Below are 15309 nucleotides of genomic sequence, written 5' to 3' on the forward strand. Positions count from 1 at the left end.
ATGCCAACGCGAGGGTATATATTTTTTACCCAAAAAAAAAACCTAACAGAGCCTGATCACGTCACAATCCATCACATCCGACTGTCCCGCGAAGATACAAGTGCAATTGTCCACGGCACACCAAACTGGAAATGGCAGCCGATAAGCAGATCCAGGGGGGGCAGATCCCAGTGGAGGTGCTGCAATACCGCTGATTGATTGAACCAGACCGAAGATAAATTAAGATACTGTTGTCTCAGATGCACTCCTTACGTGGTTAATTAGCGGCCCAACCACGTCGCTGCAGGGGCGTTTGCGAGGCGTCAACAATGGCTAACACGGCCTGGACCTGCAGGCATTGCAGGCATTGCAGGCATTACAGGACAATGGTGAGATTGGTCAGCTCAAAAGTCAAAGTTAAAGTCATATTGGAGAAATTGTCAAATTGGTCGAATTTGCAGAATAGTAGATCGACTGTAGCCATAGCGCGGCGCCACCCGTGGAGACTGAGAGTGGTCTGTTTAGGGCTAGTTTTTTCTAGTTCGGGGACTATAAACTTGAATATCAAGGCCAGTGAACTGTCGCTTAAATGCGAGGGATGATATGACAGCTCACACTTGGATCTGTATTATGTTCGAGAAAAAGAATTTTAAAAAAATACAATAGTCCCAAGAGCCCGCAAAAAGACGACGTTTCATGGTTGAATGGCAATATTCGCCTAAAAAAGACAATTAAGCCACAATATGGAGACTCGAGGATCATTTCTCTCTCTCTTTGGTCCGTGCAAGTGGTGCTAGTCCGAGTTGATAAACTAGATCGTCAATTTGCTCGATCGGTGGAGACCAAATAGATAGCTCAGGTACGATCGGGTCTTATTCTCTTTCCTCGATACGGCTTCCCTCTGTGCGAATAAAAACTCAAATGCGAAATGAGCTGATCTCCCACTCCTTTTTATATGTAGGGAGGTTTAGGGCTGTCTCCGGTTGTTCTTTTTTTCTTCTTTTTTACCACAATGAGTCTCTGACGCCACGTCAATTAATTCCTTTTTTCATTGTTAATTATTAATATTCGTGTACCCCTGTCTGCATTTCGCGCGTGAACCGTGTGACTAGCATCGGATATGTGAAGAGTGTGCTGGTCTTACAATAACCAAGGACATTTCTCTACGGAGATCAATTGCATTTTGCGTTTGAAAACAATCAAGATGCGGTGGTCTTTGCTATTCACTTTAATAGTATCCCTATTCCTATTGGGGACATTGGCAGCGCCGGCTTCGGGCCCACGACGTGATGAAGTCACCAATCTTGAGGCCAGACAGGAGAAGGAAGCCAATCTTGAGGCCAGACAGGAGAAGGAAGCCAATCCTACAACCAGCGATGCTGAGACGGCAACTCAAACAGATGTATCAAAAACAGTAACCGATGCGTCAACAGCCGCCGAGGCCACAGCGACAGGCAGTACTGCCTCGACCACTACTCTAACGCATGCCACAACCAATGCTACGACCACTACTTCTGCCGCTTCCGCCACCTCGACTGTGCCCTCGCTCGATGGAACAACTGCATCTTCTGAGCAGGATGCGGCAGACTCCGCTAGGCCAACCTACTCTGGTGGTCTGCCAATCAAACCGACAATCACGCCGGCATGGGGTGTTGGGGGATTTATACTAATAGCTCTCGGAGCCGTGCTCACTTTCATTGGTGTCCGCAAACAATGGTATCCAAGGTTCGATTCTTGAATGGTAATAACATTTTACTAACAAAGAAAAGGGTGCAAATCTTCCTGTCAACCGGATTCCTTAGCGCATTGGGAGTTACCGTAAGTTATATACTCGAAAGATATTAAACAAAACTGACCTCCATACAGGTCCTTATTATTTATGTAATGAGCCCACCGGTAAGCAACGCCGTTCAGGGGGGCTATCTCGTCGCCGTCTTCTTCACCGGTGCAGTATTCGGTGGTCTATCACTTGTCTTCAGAGAAATCTGCGAAGGACTGGGCTGTCTTCTGGGCGGTTTCTGTCTGAGTATGTGGTTCCTTGCGTTGAAAGCTGGCGGTCTTCTAAGCGAAGGTGGCCCCAGGGCTGGCATGATCATTGCTTTTACTGTGGGATTCTATTCCCTCTCATTTAGCCACTATACAAGACCGTACGGGCTGATCGGATGCACGTCGTTCTCCGGTGCAACTGCCATGGTCATTGGAATCGATTGCTACAGCAGAGCTGGGCTGAAAGAGTTCTGGTTATATATATGGGGTAAGTCTAACATTTTGCATTTTGTGTTCAAACTGTTCCTAGTTGCTGACGGACCCCAGGATTGAACCAAAATGTCTTCCCTCTCAGAACGGACACTTACCCCGTGACGCGTGGTATTCGTGTTGAGCTCGCTGCGACTATAATCATTTCCGTTCTGGGGGTGATCTCCCAGGTCAGACTTTGGAATCTCATCAAGGAGCGCAGGGCCAAGGAAGAAGATTCCCGCCGGGCACACACCCGAAAGATCGAAGAAGAAGATGCCGAAGCCGGTCGCCGCCTCGAGGAAAAGAATATCCAAGAGCGCGCCGAATGGGAACTCATTTACGGAAACGGAAAGCCTGCGGATGGCAAAGCCGTTTCGGTTTCGGAGACTGCTGTCGGTGATTCGCGACGGGGCTCGGATGGATTCGAGTCCTCTGACAACGACAAGGAGAGGGAGATTGAGCTCAAGGACATGCCGAGCCCCGATGCTTCTGGTAGTGCCTCTGACGGCGGGAAGAACCGTCAGGGTGAAGACGATCGCGAACTAGAAGCTGTGCCGGAGGAGGATCCATCCCAGCAGGGACAGTCACGAGATGCAGATAAGGAAAAGGATGCCGAGAAGGAGGGTCAATCTGAAGGAAAGACCCCAAGACCTACTACACCTGTTGTTACTCATGTCCTTGGCGAGGTCAACGATGACTGCTCTGAGAACGGTGCTGACATCGGCTCGGAGGTTGGTACGCCGCGCTCGAAACGGTTCTCTGGCAGAGAAATGTTGAACCGGCTCTCCTGGCGGAACAGCAATGGTGTGATGACTGCTTCACAATCCCAGGAGAATCTGGTGAACCACGATGATGCCAATTCTTCCGTATTGGGAGTTGTGGATGATCTCCATGAGATGAGCGCCGGCTGCCCAAGTGTTATCTCGGATGCGGATGTTCACGATCGCGTTGAGCCAACGCAGCCAACGCAGCAAGAAACTAGCACCGCCGAGCTAGCACCAGAGAAGGACTCGACAGATGTGGAGATCAAGTCAAATGCCGGTCCACAAGCGGTCCCAGATGTTGAACCCCGTGTTGATACGGCTATAGCCCAAAAGGACGTTGAGAAAGTGAGTACCAAAGAAATCACTGTCAGCGACACTGTTCCGCAAGTGACACCCGTCGAGAGCACTGTTGTTGCCCACTGTCCTTCGGAGAAGCCCGGGATTTCCCAAGTGTCGGAGAAGCCTCAATCGCCAGAAGCCCCCGCAACAGATGTCCAAGCCGACACTCCAGGTGCTTCAAGGAAGACCGAAGAATTCAAGTCCGAGGCTACATTGGAGCCGTCACCTCTGAGCGATGCAGAAAGGGAAACGGTGAAAGAGGTCAATGAAGACCAACCTCCTACTAAAACCATCAAACCCGAGTCCATTCCTGAATCGAGTGTTGTATCTTTGCCCGAGCCCAAGGGTGAGCAAAAGATCAAAGTGCTCAAGAAACTGGACGCATCAACCGTCAAATGCATCCCCGAGCAAACATCACGAGTGATCCATTCGTACCGCACGAACGAATGGGCCAAGCACCTCGCAGATGCCGACACCCCTGAGATGGAGCCGATCGAGTTCGAACCTGAACCTGAAGCAGAATACACAGAGGAAATTCAAGAGACTGCAGCATTTGTTGATGTAGGCGGTCTTCTCCAGACGCCTCTTACTGCACAACCACCACCAATTGTGAACAGGCCTGAATCCAATGGTATGGACAATCAACCACCCGTCTATATTTCATCGGTACCCTCGCCAGATATTCCGCAATCCAAGACACGGACCGGCGCGCAAGGTCTCACCACAGCGAAGCCAACTTTAATCCGCAATGACTCGACAGCTTCGGTCAACGTGCTACGTTCAGCATCTGGCCCACTTCCAACCCTGGAATCGGGATTGAGGTCGATCCGCAATACATCGACTCCCCTGTTGACGATCACTACTCCCAACGAGCCCAAAGAAACGGAGCCATCACCACGCTGGAACGGGCCGCCTCCCCTCCTCGCAGTCCGCGAGGACATGGTCCGAAACCGCATGTCCTCAACATCCAACCGCTTCGATCCCTGGGCTGCACGCAACCTCTCCCACCAGTCCCTGCCTGAAATGACGCCCGTCGTCTCCCCAGTTTCACCGCCGCTCTCCATCCCCGAAGAAAGGGGGGTAGAACGCCAAGCCCAACCGAACGAGGATGACATCCCACTTTCAAAGCGGCGCGCCCTACTACAGCGCCAGACAGCGCAGTCCCCTGCAACAAGCCCTCACAACCTCGAGGCTGCCCCATTTTCTTTGTATCCCCAACCAGCTCCCACTGCCGAACTGAACCTGTCTGCTTCAAGAATGGCAGTGTGGCGACAGTCGGTCCGCGAGGAAATCGCCCAAAAGCGAGATCCTTTGGCCCTCCAGTCCCCGCCCATCAGCCCAGCCAGCCCTCTGGACCGGCCGCGCAGTGCATGGAACTCTGTTCAGCAGATGCGCGAGGCCTCGTCTACTCAGATAGGCGATGCCATCGCAGATGGCATGCAGCGTGGCAGCATGACGGATCTACACCGTCAGGCAATGCGTCGTATGCAAGCTTCGGCGAATCGACAACTGTAGTGCCCAGTCATGGCTCATTCATTTTACTCGATACCCTTTGATTTGTGCTCTTTATTTTATTTTATTATATATAACTAGGTGTTGTTATTACACGCCATGGGGGATGTGTCTTTCCCACGACTTTATGAAGTACCTATTGCATCAATGTCTATAATCCTTATTTGCTAATGTATATTTCGCTCAATGTCTAAACAAGTTCCATGCAGTAAATAAAACGGCCTTACTGGGCACTGCCAAGACTTGGACTGAGATTAAATGCAGTTCGTCATAATAGAACAATAGTACCTCTATTAGCCTTTGCTGTGTGCATACTATACTCAATTAAAGTAGCAGAAGGCAAGTAGGCTGTAAGAAACGGCCGCAAATGAGGCCGTTCTTGACCGTCGATTTGCCGGTGTTTTGCCGCTGAACTTGATAAACTACTGGGTGGATATCTGTCAAAAAGCAAGCTTTGAATTCAACTTCCTAATAATACATGTAGCGACAACGCTCAGGCTTCCAGAAAGACATAGCGGCAGCACGCAGCGAGATCCTCAGCCGTGAATGTAATATTTCTTTCCCCCGTGTTAGGGGCCGGCCGGCGGCGCATGACGGATTCGAAATCAAGTTCCAGCGGAGCATTCTGAACATCTGTCGAGGTAATGACGATCTCTTTATCCACTAGATGAAGTTGTAGCACTGTTCGGGAGTCTGTTTGAGATGGCGGAGGCGGAGGCGCAGATAGTAGAATGCGCCGGACATCTGCCTGTAGTCCACGCGTGATTCTTGGGTTTGTAGGTTCGAGATGGTAGAGTTTTATAACGACTCTACGCTCAGGGGATCTCCGGATGCGAAATAGTATGACTGTATTGACTTGGTGGCCGGAATTTGAGAACCACCAATGTGCATCAGCTCGTAGTTGTGCTTCTGATTCAGAAAGACCAGTTTCAATAACGAGCGAAGGCCAGTTGTCATCGTTGAAAGGATTCCCTGATGGAGTAAGAGACTCGTCAGCTTCTTTATCGCATGTTCTTCCGTGGTATCGGGTAGCCGTGTTCATAGTGTAATCGTCTGGATCAATCCCCATATTAAGTAACTTCGCGACGAGTTTGTTTGAAAATGACCGCGTGACTCGCTCATGAGATCCTGATGGGATTATTCGAATGACCCCTTGCTGGTGCTGTGTGTCGAGTGTTAATCTGTAGGGCACTTCAAGGGGGTTTCGATCTCCAGCTATTAGCTCTTGCACTTGTCGGGATATGTTTAACACGATGATAAACTGGTTCGAGTAAGACGTGTCGGAGTTGATTCGATGATAGACATCGTTTGCAGTTTCTCGAAGGATAGAAATAGAAGGGGCAGATAACACTGAAGCACCCGGGATTTCGAATGGCAGGTGCGAATAACAGACACCCGCTACCTCGACCTTGGCCTGCGAGGTTCGAGGCGCAACATCTGGCTCAGTCCTATCGAGGGACTTCGCCGAGTCGCCGTCCTTTGCAGCTAAGGAAGAGGAAACTGTGGATAATGGCGGAGACAGCATATTGGCTAAACAGTGGTGGATAGAAGATGAGGCAGAAGAAGAGAAGTGAGAAGGCTATTAACAAAAGGGGACTATTAGTTAGTAGTATAGTTAGTATTAATGGAGGGGATGATACGTTATCGATAAGAGTGGCAGAATTACCCTACGGGACATGATCATGTGACGTATGTATAGGGCAGGCGGTCAGTAGGAGGGTGCCGTTGTGTAAAATAATAAAGTCCGAGGATGAAACAAGGGATGGATTAATCACAGTGAAAGCTATAAACGACTTGCATATATATTATCGTATTATTGGATATGTTGTATCCCTTTCGAGGGTAACTTTGATATAAGATATAAGGTCCTTTTTATCCAATTCCCAATTTCTGTCATCTATTTAGCCAGAGTCCAGATTTTGTATACGCCAAGCAAGCTTCTTCTATACTAAGGATTTAGAAAAGATCCTCAAATTTCAGCTCCGGCAAATTCGCATCTTTTCTTTTTCCTTTCTGTTCCTAATCTTATTCACTCATTTGTCGCATGTCCTCCATATAGGGCTTTTTTTCTTGGCCGATCTCTCCATCTCCGCTCCAATTCCCCCCTCTCTCCTTTCTCCCCTCAAAACGGCGTCCTTAAAACCCCAACCTCTGTCGAGGGAGGAAGAAGCATTCTGTTACCCACGCGGCCAACACTTATTACGTCCTCCAGTCAATCGCGCACCCGTGGAGTCAACTCCGTCCTTCGTTCGCGCCCAGCGGCGACAGTGCGTCCCGATCTCAGGCCCGTCGTTGCTGCTTCGCCCACCAGCAGTCCGACTCGCAAACCCAGTCAACTACGTCCCACGAATAACCCCAATAACCGTCCACCCACATCGATCCGACGAGAGTCTCCCACTCGGCTTCAACCACTCACGCGACGCCCATCCCCTCCTCAGCGTCCCAGAGCGACGCCGCAGCCGCCTAACCCCATCCCCGAGCAGCCTACTCGTCGAGCGCAGCCAGGGGGAAACAGAAAGTGGCCGGACTAGCATTGCTTTGCCCCCACGACATCGTCGCAGCGAAGACTTCGCCCGCACAGAAATGGCGTTCGTGGGCAGCGGAGCGCGGGAAACCGAGAACCTGCGCCCTCCCGAAGCTGTCCATCTCACGCAGAACGGAACTCGTCAGAACGACCGTGCGCGCTACGCTCAGTCACAGACCTCCCTTCGCTCCCAGTCCCAGGTCGCTTCTGTCCCCTCCAATACCGGTCTCCCGCCCGCTGATGTCGCCGAGGAACTTGCTTGGGGCCCGGCTCACCCCTGTTTCCCGCATATTAATCCCCATGTACCTATCGGGTCGCGGGAGCATATGACAACGCGTGTGGTTCGTATCCGGCGCGATTGGATGATTAAGGGTGATTTGGCGCCGACGTTTTCGAATCTGTATCCTGAGATTCTTGATCCGTTGTTGTCGGAGCAGGAGTTTCGGAGGGTGATTTCTACCGTTAATGATGGTATTATCAAGGCATTTGATCCGTTCAGTCTTCGGAATTGGTTTGACGGCGTGCTGGGCTTGTTGACTGGCTGGGTATGGGATGATCTCAATGCCCCCGGGGCAAAAAGCCAGTTGCAGCATGTTGAGGCTTGGTTGGAGAATTGGAACCGCGAGGTCGGCGCCAAGGATGGTGTCCATATTTGGAGCTTGAGACGGACAGCGTATATGTCACTTGATATCCAGATTCCCGATCCCAAGGTTGGCATTGTACCCAGTGAGGCACCTTCGGCTCCTAATACTAGGCCGAGTACTGGTATTGGGGCTGGATCTTGATGGGCTTTTGTCGGGCTGGCGTGCGCCGTTTTTCGTTTGCTTTCTGATTGTACATCTTTGTGATTTGTTCCCTTCCTGGGACGCCTGCATGATATCCATCCCGCGGCAGTTTTTTCGACCCCGAATCTTTCCTTATATACCTTTGCCTTTCGAGTCGGGAGTTTTCTTTTACTCTTTTTGTGATTTGATACCTTTCTTTTTTATATTTCTTCTGTCAGCTACGTCTACATATCTCTGTTGATTCCCCTAGGGGCTACTTTACCCTGATCTCTTATTGTCTTCATGACCATGCCTCTTTGTCCATATCTGGCTGTCATATTCTCACCTTTAGACTTAACATTCCGAAAAAGAATCACATTGCGGATTTGATTTGTCCGCTTTAATGCTCCACGTTGATGTTTAATAGAAGTAAACCAGCCCATGGTCTATATGATACTTATATATTGATCATTCATGCAAGTCAGTGTTTGTTTTGCCTGCATAAAAATCGCCTTCTCCGGCAGTTTCTAGTATCCACCTCGACAACCCATACATGGGTCTCTCCTGCGTTCGGTTCACGGCATCGAATTATGCAATGCATGACCTACTTGGCCTATCTGACACATCCGAAAGCCAGCACAGGCTGTTCAGGCAACTCCTGGTATCAACTGGGCTGAGTTTGGAATGAATATGACATGAAAACTCCAACACAACCCATGGATTGATTAGCTTCATTCTAAAACTTATACTCGTCGACAGCGAGCATATCGGATATAAGATCCGCTTGCCACTGTAAAATATCCACTTCCCGATACTATAGCCAGCTGCGCCCCAGTCTTTAATTCCGGCCACAACATTGCCGTTCACTGTGTTACTGTTATGAAAATCGTCATCCATTTTGGCTAGAATAACTTGAGAGTTGGTTAGACAGACAGACCCCTGTTCAGTTCTACCATTTATTAAGTAAATCCTTGTAGAATGATACGTTGCATGCAAGAGGTGCACGGTATCACATTTGTTGTGGAGGCTACGCCCACTATCTATTGTACTAGTTTCTGAGCCCTGTCAGCAGCAAAAGAACGGATATGAACGTATCTTTGAAAATAGGATCAGACTACTCCTGGAAGTCTGTGAAGCAATTCAATTGCTTCAATTAAGCTCTGGCTCTTGACTGACCGTGGTGTCGATCTAGTAGATTTTATAGCTCAGGTAGTGACTACGCCAGATTCGCGATGCCACCAAACTGGGCCCTGTCTAGCAAATGCACTTGGCACAAGTAATAGGGAAGCCGTGGGCGACAGTCTACTGTTCTTGACTTTCGGTGGGATTAAAACGAGCCCTTTGGCCGAGGAGTATAGTTTGGTATTTATGCTGTACAAACTGGAAGTTGGTTCCAGCAGAACCCTGGCTTAGTTCGTGTCTTTGTTAATGAGCTAGAAGTCAAGCTGTGATGACCAGCAGGTCGACTGGGGTTTCAAGAATCGTGGAAAGGGAAAAAAGAGCTCACTGATGATTTAACACAACGGTAGTCAAGTAGTCAATGGAAGTGGTACCTCTTATACCTCAGGCGGTGTCGATCCACCCCACACCCCTGTTTCCGCAGCTCAACTCCATCCCCAGGAGCAACTCGACTAACCACAAACAATATGCTCTCGGGGATCCTCATATTCAATCAAAAGGGCGAAAATCTCATTTTTCGCGCCTTCCGCAGCGACTGCCGCCCTCGCCTAGCCGACATCTTCCGCATTCAAGTCATCTCCAATCCCCAGGTGCGCTCGCCGATCCTGACCTTAGGCTCGACGACCTTCAGCCATGTTAAGCACGAGAACATCTACTTGGTAGCTGTCACCAAGAGCAATGCCAATGCCGCGCTGGTTTTCGAATTCCTCTACCGGCTGATCATGCTGGGGAAGAGCTATTTTGGGAAGCTCGACGAGGAGGCCGTGAAGAATAATTTCGTCCTGATTTACGAACTGCTTGATGGTAAGATGTGGAAAAGGTCCAATGGCTTAAAAACAGACCCTAACAATTGATGATACAGAAATCCTCGACTTCGGATACCCCCAGAACACCGATCCAGATACCCTGAAAATGTACATCACCACCGAAGGCGTCAAATCCGCTATCGCCAACAACCCAACAGACTCCTCCCGAATCACCCAACAAGCAACAGGCGCCCTCTCCTGGCGCCGCTCCGACATAAAATACCGCAAAAACGAAGCCTTCGTCGACGTAATCGAAGACGTCAACCTCCTGATGTCCGCAACAGGCACCGTCCTCCGCGCCGACGTCAACGGCCAGATCGTCATGCGCGCCTACCTAACCGGTACCCCAGAATGCAAATTCGGTCTGAACGACCGTCTTCTCTTAGACACCGGCGAGACCTCCAACGGCATGAACAACCCCGGCGGCGGCAACGGACTCGGCACATCGAAGGCAACGCGCGCTGCGGCAGGTTCCGTCACGCTGGAAGACTGCCAGTTCCACCAATGCGTGAAGCTGGGACGGTTCGATGCAGACCGCATCATCTCCTTCGTCCCGCCGGACGGCGAGTTCGAGCTGATGCGCTACCGCGCCACCGAGAACGTCAACTTGCCCTTCAAGGTGCACCCGATTGTGCGCGAGATCGGTACTACAAAGGTCGAATACAGCGTTGCGATCAAGGCGAATTATAGCTCCAAGCTCTTCGCTACGAATGTTGTTATTCGCATCCCCACGCCGCTTAATACTGCCAAGACTACGGAACGCACGAGCCAGGGCCGCGCCAAGTATGAGCCTGAGCAGAACAATATTGTCTGGAAGATCGCGCGCTTTTCCGGACAGTCGGAATATGTGCTTAATGCCGAGGCAACGCTTACTACTATGACGCATCAGAAGGCTTGGAGTCGCCCGCCGATGAGTCTTTCGTTCAGTTTGCTTATGTTTACCTCTTCTGGCTTGCTGGTGCGCTATCTTAAGGTCTTTGAGAAGAATAACTATAGCTCTGTCAAGTGGGTGCGCTACATGACTCGCGCGGGGAGCTACGAGATTCGGTATGTGTTTTATCTTTCCGCTGGTGGTTTTTGTGGCTGACTCAATTGCTTTCATTTAGGTTCTGATCATTCTCGAAATTCCGAGATGATTTTGTCTCGTGTGGGAGAAGATTCCAACGAACAGTGTTGATATCAATGGACTTCGGTCCGGTTTCGTCTTGTTATTTGTACTTTGCGCAGCACAACGGGTGTCTGGCGTTAGATGGAGCCACATACATACTGGATTTTTCACAAGTATCCAATTTTTCATTTCTCGTACCTCGAATCTATGCTGGTAGGTGGGTTTTAGGTTGATAATCAGGAGGTGTAGTACCATGGCAAGGGTTGAAGTTATGACATCTTTTCACTCGGCTCTAGGTATACCCATCCTAGGCCGCATGTGGTCATATAAAATGGCTCCACCGATCACACTAAGAGAGCTAGATAATCAAAGCCATACAGCTACGATGTGATGATTGCAACAGTAGCATCCATTGAGCAATTGTCAAATTTTACTACTATCTTATGGTTTTTAGAGGAATAGATGATGAAAAATGTGTCAAGTTGGTAGTAGTAGATAGTAGTACATTCCCCAACGAGCAAAAGTCAAAGCCCAAGAGGGAAAAAAATAACAGATGTGGAAGGGTAAATCACACAAAAGAACAGTATATGAGCAGGAAAAGAAGCACAAAGCATATTCACATTAGCCCGCGTAGAACGGAACACACAACACCGGACAAAATAAACAAAACAAGCAATTTGTGCTCTCCAATAGATAACAAACCGAAAGGGGAAAAAATGTGCGAGTCTCACAAATACAAGAAGTTATGATAATACAGGGGTGTTTTGGCAAAGAAATCAAGGCCAAGTCAGGCCAATAGGAACAGGGTGAGTCATAGGGTACAGAGATCATATCATACATTAATAAAAGAGGGCAATTGCAAGAAGCAATGTTCAACGCCAACGCGGGCGCAGGCCGACACGACCCTCGCCAACGAGGGACTGCCACCTGGGCCCGACGTGGCTGCGACCCATCTGGCGCGCGCACTCATCCCATTCTTGTTGCGAGAGACGGAATTTCTCGAGGACCAGCTCGATAAGATGTTGGTCTTCTTCGGCGGTCCAGTCTTGTGGGGCCGAAGGTGCACATTCTTCTGTTACCTCGATGGAGGGTAGAGGCGCGTCTGGGTTGACGCGTGGGCCAGCTGAGATGTCGTAGTCCATCTGGCGACGAGCCGAGGGAGGGGATTGGGTGATAGGAGGAGAGTGTAGGGAGTAAAAGTCTGTGGAGGCAAGTCCGAGAGGAATATTGTAGGGAACGTGACAGCGGCGTTTGGGAGTCGCGAAGCGGTTGCGCCGGCTCATCTCCGCGTCGCTGTCATCGTCATCGAGGATGTCGCGGCGGCGCTTGTTTGCGCCGCGCGCGGGTGCAGATGGAGGAGGCGGGGGTGTGAGAGCGGCGGTTCTGGGTGGTGGTGTTTGTCTAGGAGAGACGGGTCGCGCGGCCTTGTGCGATCGTGGCGAGCGACGGGGTGTGTTAAAGGGAAGAGGGCTCTGGAGGCGTTGGGTTTTCACTGAGCGGGATGAAGGTGTGGGCGATCTGTTGAGTAGAGATTGTAGTGCACGGCAGGTGCCGAGGAGGCCGTTGCCCGATGAATATCCTGTGTCGGATGGGGGAGGTGTTGAGAATAGGCGACTGGGAGTGAAGCGAGACGACCGGCGCACATCGCATGGAAGGGCGGATGGGAGCAGCATGATTGAAAATGTAAATTTAATGCGCGATTTGAGTGATTTGCAGTTGGTTTGAAGATGAAATATATCAAAGAAAGAGTCAACGTCGAGTTGTTGCGCGTTGGCGCGATTTGTGGGTAGGCTGCGATTGCGCCGGAGGCGGTTGCGATGCGCGACGAGGGAGTTGGGGATGCGAAAATGAATGGATGATCTTGTCGTTGAAATGCGCTTCGATTTCCACCTTTCCCGAGGGATGCGACAGCAAGTTGGTGATATGGATGTTTTGGAGCGAGTGTTGTAGGGGGAAGAAGTTGGAGGGGGAATGCAGCGATAAAAAGAAAATTGGGGCCGCAAACGGTCAAGCGAATGAATCTTCCGTGCAACGTCAGGTTTATTTTAGGTCACAAAGAATGTGTCTGATTTGATATTTTCAAGTTTAACGTTCAAAAGAACGATGGAATACTTGAGCCGTTGGGAAGAAGAAGGGAGATCTCAAGGGTCAACGAATGTGATAGTGGAATACTAGATAGGAACAGGAATGAAGGCCGTTCTATTATACTTGGATTTACTTGATCTGAAGAACTTGGAACTGTAGAGCCAGTGAAACAGTATACTAAGGAGTCTAGGATAAGAGGGATTTCCATGCAAGGTGCATACAAAGAGAGCCCTAGAGGACAACAGGCACGAGGCACCCCTGAGACACTTTTTTCCAATTACATTTCCTATTTGGGCAAGAGATCGACTCCTACACACTGGAGCTTGAGCCTGTTGCATGGTGATTGTGGTGTATTGCAATGTCCAGTAAAGTGCATTGGGCTGCATACGTATCCAAGCACAGCCCTAGAGCTTAAACGCGCCAGGTCACATTTTTCTTTATTTCTCTTTCTAATCTTTGTGACTGGGGGAAGTCGCGTTTTAATAATGATCTGAAAGAGGAGGTTCCCTTTCTACTATCCTACCCTTCTACCCTTCTCCTACCCTTCACCAGGAGATTTGTTCCCTGTCACCCTCTAGGACTATACTTTGAATACTCTTGTCTGATCCTACTCTAAGAATTTGCAAATAGCTTGATGGAATGCTAGAATGCTGGCATAATTTTCAGCGCGTTGACGCGTCTCGCGTAGCGCGACGCGGCGCGCCAAGAATTTGAATGCCCTAAAAACGTCTCATACAGTATACTCGACCTATGGAGTATAGTATGCATAGTGTGAAAGCACTGGGTCAATGCTCAGAATGCCATGTGCCCTGTAGGAAGGGTCATACCGCTCGGGGGTTTTTCTATACTGTAAGAAACTCTTGACTGCCCTTGTTTCCCCTTACAGCGTAATCCGGCCAACTCGTGCAAAGATACAGCCTGCATTATCTTGCAGAGCTTTGCAGAGCTCGGCATCTACATTGCGGGGTGCAGACTGGCTGCACACTGCCGCCCAACAAGCCTTCTACAGATCCATAATACACAGACTCATTGTTATGGCGATATACAAATACGTCAATATATTCCATTTGAGTCAATTGAAAAGGGGTGCTGCTCCTTGTAACCCAGTTTAACTAGAAGGGCTGACGGCACTATCAGACCCATGACTATCCAAAGGGTCCTATTCCTATCCACAATACCGAGTGGAGAGCCTTCAAAATACTCCGTACGGAGTAGCCTCCATTCTAAGACCCGTATCCCCAGCCACTGATCAAAATCCAATCTCATGCAAGGGATAGCCCACCGAGAGTCATAGGCTCAACGTTCGGCGAACTCAAGGCACAAAAAAAAAAAAAAAAAAAAAGAAATAATCTATACTACGGAGTACGGCGCAATAAACACAGAATATACACAGTAGAATGAAAGTTCCTAATTTTCACGGTTTCCTTCTCTCGAGTCTATCCACCTGTATGGATGCCATCTAAGCTTCTCCCGAGGTCCTGCAAGACCCTGTGGCGTTGATGCAAGACATAAGCCCCTTCCCACGGGGCTGATTGTAGATCTCCACATTCTTTTGATGGGCTTTTGCCCTAAATGTGGCTGGGATTGTATTGCCCCTCTATGCTTCGCCTTTAGCTTCGTATGGCAAGATACTAGGTTTCAGAGGTTTGCCTTTACCTCATCGCCTCAGACATTGCTCAATATAGCCCCATCACTCTCTCCCTGTCTTACCGTCTGGGCCAATTTGTGGTTCCATGGGCGATCATCCCTCTAAGGTCTAGCTTTTGTGCACTGTTGCTTTTTCTTTTTTCCCTGAGATTACCATTGCAGCTGATAGGAAGTTCTGATGGGTCTAGGGGCTATGTTCGATTACTTCGCCCCAGATAGGTATCAGAACCCTTTCTAAAACAGGGCCTACAGAATCACACTTGATGTACCACGGCTTTTCCAGTTCAGTGGCTATATGGAGCAAGAGCCTGGCCCACAACACAGGTTTGCCACTCGAATTGTAAACCGAGGCCATCTGCCCCAA

General features: G+C 49.6%; 3 protein-coding genes across 3 annotated transcripts; 2 read left to right on the forward strand and 1 right to left on the reverse strand.

Moving 5' to 3' along the window:
- Positions 1-1183: 1183 nt before the first annotated feature.
- N7447_002603 (Golgin subfamily A member 7/ERF4) lies at positions 1184-8141 on the forward strand (the record flags this gene model as incomplete). Its single annotated transcript, XM_057226878.1, has 5 exons — positions 1184-1695; positions 1749-1797; positions 1846-2233; positions 2293-4803; positions 7045-8141. The coding sequence occupies 5 exons, from the start codon at positions 1184-1186 to the stop codon at positions 8139-8141; spliced, it is 4557 nt and encodes a 1518-aa protein (XP_057090894.1).
- Positions 8142-9766: 1625 nt separating this feature from the next.
- Positions 9767-11218, forward strand: N7447_002604 (AP-2 complex subunit mu; the record flags this gene model as incomplete). Its single annotated transcript, XM_057226879.1, has 3 exons — positions 9767-10103; positions 10162-11152; positions 11212-11218. The coding sequence occupies 3 exons, from the start codon at positions 9767-9769 to the stop codon at positions 11216-11218; spliced, it is 1335 nt and encodes a 444-aa protein (XP_057090895.1).
- Positions 11219-12085: 867 nt separating this feature from the next.
- On the reverse strand, positions 12086-12886 carry N7447_002605 (uncharacterized protein; the record flags this gene model as incomplete). The annotated part of the gene is made up of 1 exon (XM_057226880.1): positions 12086-12886. One exon carries the CDS (start codon positions 12884-12886, stop codon positions 12086-12088), a length of 801 nt encoding a protein of 266 aa, XP_057090896.1.
- Positions 12887-15309: the final 2423 nt, after the last annotated feature.

The sequence above is a fragment of the Penicillium robsamsonii genome, assembly GCF_028829455.1.
Source record: "Penicillium robsamsonii strain IBT 29466 chromosome Unknown utg000001l_segment0_segment0, whole genome shotgun sequence".
Taxonomy (NCBI): Eukaryota; Fungi; Ascomycota; class Eurotiomycetes; order Eurotiales; family Aspergillaceae; genus Penicillium; species Penicillium robsamsonii.